The 13,134-nt window shown below is 40.9% G+C and overlaps 1 protein-coding gene across 2 annotated transcripts in view; it reads right to left on the bottom strand.

Annotated features, from left to right (window-relative positions):
- Positions 1–376: 376 nt before the first annotated feature.
- Positions 377–13,134, bottom strand: part of slc41a2b (solute carrier family 41 member 2b) — a 57,031-nt gene continuing 44,273 nt past the window's right edge. For both annotated transcript variants that reach the window (XM_039791522.1, XM_039791521.1), the window contains exon 11: positions 377–3,876. In XM_039791522.1, coding sequence (XP_039647456.1) covers positions 3,691–3,876 — 186 coding nt within the window. In that variant the 3' untranslated portion in view covers positions 377–3,690. The remainder of the gene's footprint in view (positions 3,877–13,134) is intronic.

A 13,134-nucleotide genomic window follows, 5' to 3' on the forward strand; every position in this document is an offset into this window, starting at 1 on the left:
ATAACGTGTGTTTCAAAGTGACCCACGTTTGTCTCTGAAGTAAAGGCTGGACTACAATAGAGCTGTTTGGAGCAGTTGGTGAACAGTGTTTTCTGTTGGAGATGGTAAGTCCCTTTGGGGTGGACTTTGGGATTTTTCACTTTGTAAACCTATAACATGCACAAAAAAAGATATATAACACAATAAAGGAAAGGGGAAAAGCCAAAAAGCACAATATGAGCACTTTAAGCTTTCATCCGCTGCATTCAGAGGTCATGTGACGGCCGTCTTTCCCTTTCAATGCAGTAATGACTATCGGCGTGTGTCCATGTGGATAAGAGGGCGGCCACTTGCCAGCTAAACCCTTCAACAAAAATAACCAGAAATGAGATGCTTCTAAATTCCAAAAACATTTATTTAGACATTTTCGGCTCATATGAGCCACAACTGCAAGTAAAAGGTTTCATACCAAAAAGGGATATATATCCACTTTGAACCAAATTGATGTCACCCTCTAGATGCTGACAACTTTGATCTCTAGAAATAGTTCCATGCCAGTAATTAAAACATCATTTTAGAATGAAAAATGCAATAGTCATCGTCGTAGAACTGAAAGGGAGTACAGAAGGAAAGCATTGCACAGAATTGCAATGCTGCAGAAAGACATTTGCATTAATGACATGACAGAGAGGAACCAGTGAATCTCAAGAGGCACACATTGGGAGTTGATAAGAGCCATGCGCGCAATGTGCTGCCGAGTTATCGGATTAAGGTTTGATTTAGGAGTTGATAAGTAAGCTTGTCCCCCCCCCAACCCACCCCCCCATGTAATTTCTCCAGGAGTCAGAACGACCAATTTAACAATCAGGGTGCTTTATCTGGATCACTTTTCTCTGACCTTTTGAACACATGGCATCTTCTGAAAAAGCCAATGAAATCTGGTGTTTAATCAGGTTGTGTTCACACTGATGTTGATTAGTCTGAAATGAGTTATAACATGAAAGCTGCGGATTAATTGTGAGCATGAATGTAGATACTATGCACACATGCGCTGCAAACAGCATGTGAAACCTCCACTGTGGAATGTTTGAATTTTTCCGGCCGGACTGGCGCAGTGCTCCTGCTGCGTGCACGCAACCGGACCAAAACCATAACAGAGAGGGCAAGAAAAAAAAAAAAAAAACAGGAAATTAATGAGGAGGTTGACATTTCATACAGATGATTTCATGGTTTGTTTTACATGAGAGAAAAGTGCTGTTGACATTTATATAATAGGAGGCTGAAAAGATGAAAGTAAAAGTATCTGTGGCTTGGTCGATGCAAAGCAATAACTAACCGTTCACTTAGCGCTGCTCTACCTAGATCCCGTCGCTACGGCTGTAGCTTTCCGTTCTCCCACAGCCATATGCCGTTTATATGACAATAATAACAGAAATTCATAGTATTCTTTGAAAAAATGGGTCCTTGATTTTGGACCAGAGCAGCTTCTCATTTCTAGGGTCCGCTGGTTTTGCTGACGGACATCTGATGGCAGATGTCGCTGCGCTGTAGGTGCGCTGTAGCTAGCTATATAGCTAATTAAGCTAACGTTAACTTCACGAGTTGCTTTAAAACACTAGCCGTGTTTCCATCCACACGTTTTTATGCAAATTAAGTATTATCTAATGAAGAATGCCTTATGGAAACTGTAATATTCGATTGAATTTCTTGGATATAGACACAAAGTTTGTACGTTCGATCTCATCGGATTTTCTCTTAATCGGTAAACAGCTTACACGATAAACACTGATGGAAACTTTCTTTGCCGAACAAATAATGAATTGCGATTACATTTTACGGTTGTAACCAGCCATAAAGTTGTTTTCATTTCCGCCACGTATTTCCGCTTTCATTGCAGACATGGCGGGTGTCAACAAAGACACCCGCACGAGGAGACGAGAGACTTTTTAAATTTAATTTAAGACCGAAAAATAATGGCTATTTTAGAGATTGTTACTGCCGTTTACCTGCATCATCATAGCGATGTTTTGATAGCGTCGTCGTTGTCTTACTACAACTTGATATGTCGCTATCAGCTGGCACATAAGCACTGTTATAACTTGTGCAATACGAATCATTCGTAGGTAAACGGCGCGATCCATTTTGGCGAGCAAACTTTGTTCGCAATCATCAGCTTGAACGTTGCGCGATTCGGTGCGAAAACAAACGGAATCACCTTAAAATGTCTCGGCACGTGACGTCATTATGCCCACGTTTTTAGCCGCTTTAAAGCCGCTTAATGGAAACGCACTTTCACCGGCTTTATGCGCACAAATGTTTATGAACGGACTTCAGATAATTTGATTGACAAGTGGATGGAAACACAGCTGCTGTCTCCAGCTGACTCTTCTTCTGAAACATGTGGTGGCTACGTGCATGATATAATGCTAAAAGAGAGAGGCGACAGCGGCCTGTCAGTTACCAGTCAATCATCGACATGAAAGACATGCAACACTAAATCAAGAAACAGCACTGTTCTTGCATTGCGGTTGTAGAGCCAGTTAGATTGAACGATCAAGAAAAATGTAAATGTTATTTCATTCCAAAATATGAACACACTATTTGACTGTTCAGCTCGTATACTTGTTTGTATTTTCAAACCGTATGTTTTCACTTTTAGGATGAGGACTAACCGATGTGTCTGGCAAACACAATGGTATCCCAGGTACCGTTGCTGGGCTCTAAACTTGATCAAGAGCGGGGCATTGGAACATGAACTAAATTAACTTAAAAATGATCAAATGATTTTTATTTTGACACTTTCGTTCCTACGTCCCTATGTAAACATCAATCAGGTTAGAAAACGTAAAAGAAAAAACACAGAAATGTCTCAGAACTGCACACGTGCATGTTGGCTTACATGCAGCTAGGAACAATGGTATAGCCTTATCCTTGCAGAGAACAGTGTGGGAGAACTCAAAATATTAAAAAAAGGCAAAAATATGGAGAGATGTATGGATAGAGCTTGAACTGAGTTTGGTGAAAACGGAACCATAAAAACACGTAGACGCAGGAAGAAATGTCGACTTCTCCAGCCATCGTTACAAATGTGTGTTATTCCCGTCTAACCCTGGTGCTGGTGTAGACCTGCTAACGTGGCAGTTCAAAGCGCGTGTTCAGCTGACCTCGGATAAACTTTTCACTTTTCTTGCCTCCATCCCAGCCGTCTCTGTGTCCCTCCACTGCCTTGATGTTGCGAAGCTGTATTACACAAGGCAGATAACAAAGTTTGTGACACGGTGCGTGGTAAATCCCCAAAAATACACACCAAGAAAAGAGATTTTTTTTTTTTTTGACGTTTGGCTGGCAGAGAACGCCACAGCACGCAGCAGCAAAGGTTTCCTCAGCGCTGTGGGTGATGGCTCTTGACAAGACCATCGATATATAATATGCAAGTGCTTTGGTGCAAACTATGCAGAGGAAAAATCTGTACTGAGAAAAGTCAAAATTTTATGGAATATAATGTCTTTTGTATGTACAAAAAAACAAACAAACAAAAAAAAATGAGGGGGAGGAAAATGGTTTCCAAACCATCATGTGGGTCAAGTGAAGTGAAGCAGAGGAATGTGCTGGCCAGAGAGAGAAGGGCACCAACATTCCCACAAGGCTTAAGGAAAAGTGAGAAGCCGGGGCAATGGCAGGAGCAGGAGCAGCTTTCGCGCCATCACCGCCTCAGTCGCCCACATCGCTGTCTTGGTCTCCTATGACCCACAGGAAGTGGAAGCTGAGCGCCAGCAGGGCGGTACCCAACAGGTCACCCAGAGCTGTCAGGTAAGGGATGGAAAAGCTGTCGGGATCTTTGCCGCTCCGCCACATGGAGTGCACCATCCAGTCCGCTATGCACAACAGCAGCAACACCTGCAAGAGAGAGAGAGAGTATTAGGAGATTAGGAAGCCTACATGGTCACTTCTCTCAGAAAGAACAGGGCGACAACATGGGTGGCAGGGGCGTTGGAATGAACCGACTCGGCATCGATGCATCGCGATGCCGACGTGGCTGACGGGAGTAAAATAAAAGTGCCTTGGCCGTCTTGGTTCACGCTGGTTCAGACTGCGGAGCCTCCGTGGTTTTATTTTATTACCCTCAGCTACAGTAGTTAGCACGCATTAGCTAGGAGGGCTAACTTGGCTAGTTTACTTCAATCAGTCACTCCAGAAAAACGCGATTATGCGATCGCATAATTCAACGCATAATCAGCCAAAGTTCGCATATTTATGCGGGGGCCGCATCTTTTCAAATACGCCGCACTTTCGCCGCATAAATGGCAGATTTCCGCGCAAAATATGCGGGGGTTGCATGATTTCATAATCCCCGCATTTTCGTTGCAAAAAAAGTCACATATACTGTATCTTAGCAGAAAGTTGAAAAATATTGCGTTTACTTCACACAAGAGCAGCCATTTTCCCCTGTTGCCATGGGAACGTTGTGACGTAATTACGCGACGTGAACATCATCGAAAAGCAGGGTGTTGGGGGAATCACTTTTTTTCTCTTTTTCATCAAACCGCAGTTTTTGAAAGTTCCCGCAATTTCATTGCGTAAAATTGCATAAATATCCCGCATATTCCATCGCATTTGTTAAGAAAACGTCCCGCATAATCAAGGATTTTTGCCCGCAACAATCACAAAAAAACTCAGCATTTTTCTGGAAGGACTGTTCAATACGTAAACGTCTTTGTGACCCTGAACGTCCCGCAGAACCCCGTCTGGCAGTTCAATAAAGCGTTGCTTGATAATAGATACCTGAAGAAAAAAACTAAAATAAAAGGAACAAATAGTCTCATATCTGTATTGATCAGCTAAAATCAGATTCGACTGAGAAAGTTCTGAGTCGGGTACATTGCTAAATAATAATGGTTGTTGTTTTTGTCAGTTGACTCATTTCACTAATATGTGGTAGAGATGGGCCTGAATCTGGCTACTCCCGAGTGTAATTTGATGTATATTTTTTATTTCTTTTGACCCGTTTAGTAGAGTTTCAAGGCAATACCAAAGAATAATATGGCAGAAAAAAAAAAAAAGGATAAGAAGAGGCAGCCTGAGTGTAATCCTTAACCAAAGAGCAGAAAGAAAAGCAAGACGGAGACAAGAAAAAGCTTATTGCGGGAGGAATAGGTGCTTCAAAATGCTATGCAGAATGGCATAAACACTTAAACTGTAGTGGGAGAAGAGCGGAGGACGAGTAATGGACAGAGCAGCAGACCGAGAGACGAGTTAAGAGAGTTTTATTCATAATTCAAGTTTCCACGCACGGAGGGAACGGTGCCGAGAGTAAAAGAGAAGTCTATTAAAAGATAAGGATGGGTCTATAATTTCGGGGGAAATGAGCTGTCCAAAGTTGGTAGTGCAAACATTATGAAAACAAATATGATATGGCAGTCATGGAAAGATGTTGAATGGATACAAGCAGCGATGATGGTATCAAGAGATAGCCCGGGTGATTGATTATGATAATCTATTATTTTCTGTGTCTTAACGTACGCGTTTTGATAACCTGCTGACGGCACCACTTGTCTTTGAATGTGGGAGAGTTTGGGTGATGTAACGTGTAATCTTGTTCAACAACGTGGCCTCCTGCTTTCCCAACCCAACGTTGTTCAGTCGTGACACGCTGAAAGCGTCTCACAGGCGAACAACAAGCCTTTCCAAAGCCGACTAGCCACAAAGCTAGGGTGTCAACGGCTTTGGCTTTTATTCGTGATGACAGGGTGGCACAGTTGGACATCCTCTCAGTTGTTGCAATTGTGGCTTTTGTAGAATCGCTTGCCTCAAACTGTCAAATACGATCCATCATTCACAGTACACAGCTTCCCATCGAGGATATTGCTTTAGTTTTTTTTTTTCCCCCACTCAGACTAACAAGAAAAGGGAGGAAGAGACAGAGAGGAACCTTTGTCATCTTTTTTTTTTTAAGGATTAAGATGCATCCAATTTCCACAGTTAGCCAAAACAAATGAAAAATGAACGAGACAAATGAAACGGAATGGCGATCCATCATGGAGGCCTCTTTCTCTCCGTGTCTGTATTCCGTCCCCTAATCGCATCTGAGTAGCGCAAGAGATGGAGTGTCTACAAGATGAAGCTGTTTGGTCTCCTGAGGTGGCCATGGCAACATTCGCCATTTGCCTGTGTGTCAGTTTCTCCAATTACAAACCACTTACACAGGTGGCAGAAATATACGGCGGAAAATGAGTCGGACTGTTTTGACATTTTGTTGTGGATGCTGGGAGCAGAATAAGGTGAATGCAATTCCTCTGGCTGTCTAACAGTGTTGGACAGAGGCGCAGGGAAAAAAATTAAAATCTGTTTGGTGCTCCTACGTGTGGGAATCATGCAGAGTTTTAGAAATTGTTGTTTTGTGTCGCAACGTCAAACGGAGCATGAATCCTCTGAATGTGTCTATACACACCTTTTGGTAGGCAACGGGCAAAAAAAAAAAAAAAGGTTTTTCATTATCATGCTAAACATCTCTTGCTTTCTTTCGTGAAGTTCCAAGTCAGATTCACAAATCCTCTGAACTGCACAAACGTGTTGGAAATCATTTGGAAATCATTTCAGCTCGATGAGTGCTGCCTGCTCGTGACATTTGGTCATTAGTAGAATTGGCGCTCTTAAATTGCTAAATAAGACTACATGTTCCATTCTGTTGGTGCGCACGTTTCTTCTTCTTCTTCTTCAAAAAAAGTTACCCACGAGGGGCTGGATGTTATTTTGAAGATATTTGGAGGCTGGTACCCTGGAAATGAGCAGGGATTTTTTTTTTTTACTTTAGACATTGCTAGGATCTCTGAATGTAATTCCTGTAAACTAATTGAATATTACTTGTTACAAAAATGCTTTGAGAAAACACTGCATAGTGTGTGTGTGTGTGTGTGTGTGTGTGTTGCTTCAGGTGCATGCAAGACTTATGACTTGTACTTGCCCCCAAGAACATGACATTTGACTTGCTCCAGAAGAGATTTTGGTGCCACTTGAATGCCTGCGCTGACCTCTGGATGTTACAGGCAACAGAAGCATTCCTTCACGTCACGTTAAAATTACACTTGGCAGAAGGTAACGTTGGCCTACCGTTAGCCTCCTGTTAGTAAGTACCTGGCTTAACCCTTGTGTTGACTTCGGGTCAAATTGACCAGTTTTCAATTTTTGTTTTATATCCTAAAATATGGGACATAGAAATAAGCGCTGAAAATGTGTAGAAGAAAAATTTTACAATTTAAAACGCTGGAAAAAGCAAAAACAAAGTGCTTTTTTTCAAGGTTGACGGGAAGACAACACAAGGGTTCAACACGGTTAAAATGTTTAAAGTCGGGGAGATGTCGGAGAAACCACACCGACAAGACTTCATGGTGCATTCAAGTGCACATCGTAACCTCATGGTGCATTCAGGTGCACCTTGAGAAACTCAAGCTGTAGTCAAGTAAAGTACCGTTCTGTCATCTAGAGGTTGTTTAACAGCAATTGTATAAAGAAATATTTAAATTTGACCATATGGCCTTAGCATTAAAAAAAGCCGTTCTTTAAATGTTGTAAACTCAAACTACAACTCCAACAGAATGATAAGGCTTCTCTTGTAAAATAATTGACATAATTTATCATTTTTGAAAAATATAACCTCAGATCGGAGTCCGTATCAGCAGATACTCAATATTAAAAGAACTCTGATTGGAATCGGGAACAAAAAATTTATCAGGACATTCACAATCGTCATTGCTGTAAATCCAGTAGTCCTGTAACTAATCAGACATTGCTTATTAGCACGTCTTAAGCATGGGGAAAAAAAGCAACACGTTTTAAAAAAAACACAAGGTGCTGCACTCGATTATTGCTTCAGGTACTGGCGAGATGATGAAATGAGATTCAGAAAGGCCGCTTTAATGCATTCATGGCTTACCACACACCAAAACACTGCACGGCAGTTTATCACACTGCGAGACAGGGTTTTGCAACGCTTCAAAGTAATCTTAGCGGCGTTCATTCATGTCTAAAAGATTCATGGTAAACAGCAGAGTATGCAGTTCACTTTAAAAAAGCCCCAACCATCCTCTGAATGGCCTTAGTTGATGTATATGGAATTACATATTTAACATACAATGTTAATCGACGTGGGTATCGACTCAAATAAAACCCCTATTATAAGCTGCTCGCTCTAACACAAAGTTCCCTCTTCTGTTTGCTCAGATTAACTTCTCTGAGCCCCCCTCTGCCTCTGTGCATCACTTAACTATGCAAGTATACATAACCGCCCTGTGTTCAAAGACACCTGCAGATACTGCCTGAAAGAACAAACTCACTTGATTTAACTCCCTTAGCTATTTTAGAACACTGCAAGTATTTATCATCTGGGCAAACATAATTGAATTCTTAAAAGTAACTGCCCGCTGAAATGCTTGATTTGCAGACCGTTTCACATTGTTGATCCAATATTGTATAATAGCATATTCTAGTGTATGACTTGAATACAATTAAGCTCAGGAATGACTTGGGGAATACACCGGTATTTGGACTTTTTCTTTGTATCCTCCTTTAAGCAAGCCACCCTGAATGATACCGTTTGTTTGGACCTCTCGGAGTCATTTGGGTGCTCGTTCCTGGTGCCGAGAGGTCGGGTCAATTTTCCGTTGAGCGATCCGATATTGATTCATAAAATCCTGAGATGGATCTTTTTAGAGGCTCGGTTTTAAAGCTAGAGTGAATATATTGGTATCCATGTCATTCTTAAATAACAATCCAATCCAAATTTAGGCGATACCTTGGTGGGGGAAATGCATCACACCCTCTGCACTTAAGAAAGCACTATTTCTATCTCTATGTCTATGTTTGGGGTCAATTCTTAACAACATTAATATTTTTAATAATGCTCCAGGTTAGAGGGTTTCTGAGAATCTCATTCATATCCAAGCTAAATTGGTATTGTAACGGAAATATCCCTCACTACAGTAACTAGACATTAAATCCAATCAAAATCAGAAATCGAGACTTTGTGAATCAGAATCGAATCCATTCAGGAAATCAGTGGCGACACCCAGCCCTAGCAGCAAAGAGTCCAAAGATTCTTTCTAAAGCCCAATAATTGTGATGGCACAATGGCGGCAGTGTTTGCAGTGGCCTCCGCTGTAACTGCAGGGGAAAAAAATCTGTAGTAGTAGTAATGTTCAGATCTATATAATAGATAACTGTCTAACTTCAGAGAGCCTTATTATAGTGTGTTTCTGTCTGCCTTACTCTTGAGCAAAGTTGAGCGGTTTCAGGAACAAAAGCTCAGATGATAGACCAAGGAACTTTCTCACAGCTTAGATGTGCCGGATGCCTGATCTGTCAAGATAACACTGATACCATCGGATAGCCAGCCAAGACTGAGATAATGAGGTTTGGGCTTCAGAGCAAGAGATGTTCATCCTTTGATTAAGTGCCTTTCACATAGCTATTATTGGTTTGTATCTGACCATGTTTTGACCCAGTACCTTCAGACCAGGGGTCATCATCAACATTTTTTCCAAGGGCCAGAATTTTTCTAAGCAGACACTCCGAGGGCCGGACTTTCAAATAAAGAAAATAAAATGTATTTATGTATACCTAATACGCCTAGTCTTGTTTGATATTTTCACTTTCTTACTAAATTAATGCTATATTTTTTATTTTTTTTTTACATGCATTAGTGTGAGCAAACTCCTAAAAAACATGGAAACTCCATAATGATAACTGGCTCTTTAACTAGAAAATGATCTCAGACTAGGAGGCAGTTCACGGAGGAGTGATGGTTAAAGTCTGTGAAATGTTGTAGTATGCAGTGTCCTGATTGGTGGAAAACGCTTGCAGAAAGAAAGGCCTGTTGTCTGGTAAACATGTCACTGTCAAAGAGGCTGAAGCGAAAGGTTGACGTGGAAAAGCCCAGCTTTAATGACGAATGGACTGATAAGCAGGCTACTCATTTGTAATGAAACCATGCTGTTGCAAAAGAACACAACCGGCATCATCATCAAGAATGAAGAACACGAACACGAACATGACGATGACGTCATTCACGTGCATATTAAGTAGCCACATGCATCTATTTTGGTCTTCTAATACATCCATAGATTTACCGCTCCAGTGGAGAGGATCGTTCGTTTAGCCAGCAGTTAAGTTTACAAGAACTTGTCCAAATTGCAAGATTCGTGGCAAACTAAGATAAACAGACTACAAACCGACAGCTTTTGTTTTAGCTCGTTTGTAAAAATTCGCTATTTAGAGTAGAGCCGTGTTTGCGTAAAACAGCGTGGTGGACAAGAGTGGACTGAGCAGACAGAGCAGATTGAAACATGGCTTTCTACATGTTTATGCCTGTAGACAGGTGAGTCGGCATTGAGAAGCATTTATTTTTTAATCGTGGAGGTGTTATTGTACTTACAGTAACGAGCGTAGCGCAAGTTCATCTGCGCCAACGGCCCTTTTATAATCCTCCCGGTATCGTTCCCAGTCAGGTACACGTGCTGCGTGGTGTAAAACACACCTCTCGGCTCAGCTGTGCGTGTGTGTACAAGGGCATCGCTGTTTAGAATCCCGTCTGTCTTCCAAAATGCAATGCTTGTATCCAAACGCATTGTGCTTGAAGCTGCATGAAATGTTGTCTGGTTTACCCGGGTGTTGTCCAGTTAAGCGTGACTTAACGGTCAGATTTGTGATCATTAATACAAAATTGGTAAACTAGGGTACTGTTAAAATTTTAGTAGGCAATAATAAAAGTAAAAAAAAGACAAAAAAAGAAAATAAAAATAAAAAAAGAAAACCTATAATAATTGTACATACTGTAAATATTGAAATTGCATGTCTTTTGAGGTGATCCCTGTGTAGGTGTTGTATTTGTATTTTATCTGTATTTTATATTGTGAATGAACTTATTAGTAGGAATGCTCATCATCCACTGTATATACCTGCTGTCACTTTGGCTCTGCCCAGGGAATACAGATGAAAATTAGCTTGTAGCTATCTCTGGTCTGTGCAACACATTTGTTGTACAATGTCCCTGTCAAATAAATAAATAAAATAAAATAAATAAAACTTAACGTTAGTTTCGCAATACCAAAACTAGGGGTGGGTTCAGCTCTCCCTGTGGAATGTTATCTGCTGTGAATGCTCGAAATGCTAAATATCAGAGTGCATTTTCTTTCTTCTTCATTTTCTGAATTCAATATTATTCTGCTGGCCGGACTGAAAGCTTTGGCGGGCCGCTAGTTACCGATCGCTGCGTTAGACCTTTTATTATTAAATGTCCCACATTGCGTTACATTACCATAGTAATGCATATTCATCAGTGGTAAACTTTGTGTAGCCTTTTTTTTGTTTCTTGACTCCTAGAGTGTCAAACTACTATTTTCTCGTTCTGAGTTTTCAGACACCTCTTGGGCTTATTGCACTACATTGCCTTATTTTATTTCGTATTGCCTCATTCTTTGTCTGAATACACTGTGGGCTTACACATTTTTGTTAAACCATGTTGTGTATTGTTCAAGTTATGTTCTTACTCCTGTTTGGTATGCCCTCAATTTCCTATTAACTGTGGATTTGTGCAAAACCATCACCCACTGTATGCCAAAATATGCAGAACTCCGGCCAATTTAAATGCATTCTTCTTCTCTTCCACTCAGTGACTGCACCGTGAGGCTCGCAGAGATATCACAAAGAGTCGCGCTATTCTGCAAAAATATTTTTCAATTTATCCGCTAATTTCTTATGGCTCCCACTCTAAATGGAACATTATCAAACCACAGCATGTGCAATTTCCGCTTATCGCTGCTATTAAAAGAACCAGACGGTTACAGACCCTTTTACTTTAACTGAATGACATCAATTTCCATCATGCCACAGACATCTTTGCCAAATTGTGTCTGACCCCATGCTAGGCACAGAGACGAAATATAAAACTATATTATAAGGTCTGCATATATTCAATCTCAAATGGATGTGAGCCCATGCTAAGAGTCTCAGGCAATTGGATATTTGGAATGCAGGTCACGTGTGAATTATACAATTTATTTATTTACTTAGGGTTATTGCGGGACATTAAATGAAATACATCTGCATTGGTAAAGGGATTTCAGTTTTCAGATATGCAGTAATATACCACATCAGGGTCTTTTGAGGGCACTTACCAAAGCTATTGACAGCCATGACTAATGCTGCTGTCTACCTCATTCAAGTGTCTAAACTGAGCCTCTTTGATATCTCTCTTACCCAAACAATCTATTCTAAACATGGAAAACATAAGAAATGTCCCCCCTCCCCCCGTGGTCAGGGATCATAAATGACAACAAAAGCAGATCATCCCAGACCCTCATTTTTCAAACAAATGAGCTTGCGTGTTCATTTGAGTGTACTGTCAGGCGAGATGATGAGAGTGGCAGAATGTTTATTACTATCATTAGTGCCTGGGTTGGAGTATAGTTGGAGAGGCTCACTGAAGGCACAGCCTACTGTAGTGTAAGCATTTCCTGCTCATAATCCTCAAACACCCACACACATTTGTTTGCAGAGAGATAAAGACATGAGCGAGATAAAGACATGAACAAGAACCTTGCGCTCAGTCATGTTCCTTAACTACCAAGTGCTGAGCTCGGTACTGCGCCATGTGCGCCTCCCAACAAAGATGGAACAGAAGTGAGATGCCTCACTCTGTAGCGAAAACAGAGAGCTCAACGCACAGGGTGAAAAGAGGAGCTGCCATGTTAACCTATTCTGGTACAACCTCTAAATACAACTATGAACCTGAAAATGAGCATAATATGAGGTCTTTAAGATTTTTTTTCTTCTTAGATTATTACAGAGTCTAGCATTCATCCATGTTGCAGTAAAAACAATGAGCCACAGATTGCTTATTCAATTAGGAAAACCTACAGTTAGTATTAAACTTCCATATTATTTGCGGCATTCGGCCGAATAATTAGTGTCTGCTATTCTGCCTGTCTGTATGAATACACTGATGACAAAGCAGATGCAATTCCATGGGTAATTTCTGCGGTAAGCTTCAATAAATAAATCATTCTATAATAACCTTGCTGCTATGACACGGTCTAGAAACCATCATTCAAAGCAGAATTTAGGCAATTCCCCAGACATAGATCAAGGAGGACAACAAAGAAG

This window comes from Perca fluviatilis, chromosome 23 (genome assembly GCF_010015445.1).
Source record: "Perca fluviatilis chromosome 23, GENO_Pfluv_1.0, whole genome shotgun sequence".
NCBI lineage: Eukaryota > Metazoa > Chordata > Actinopteri > Perciformes > Percidae > Perca > Perca fluviatilis.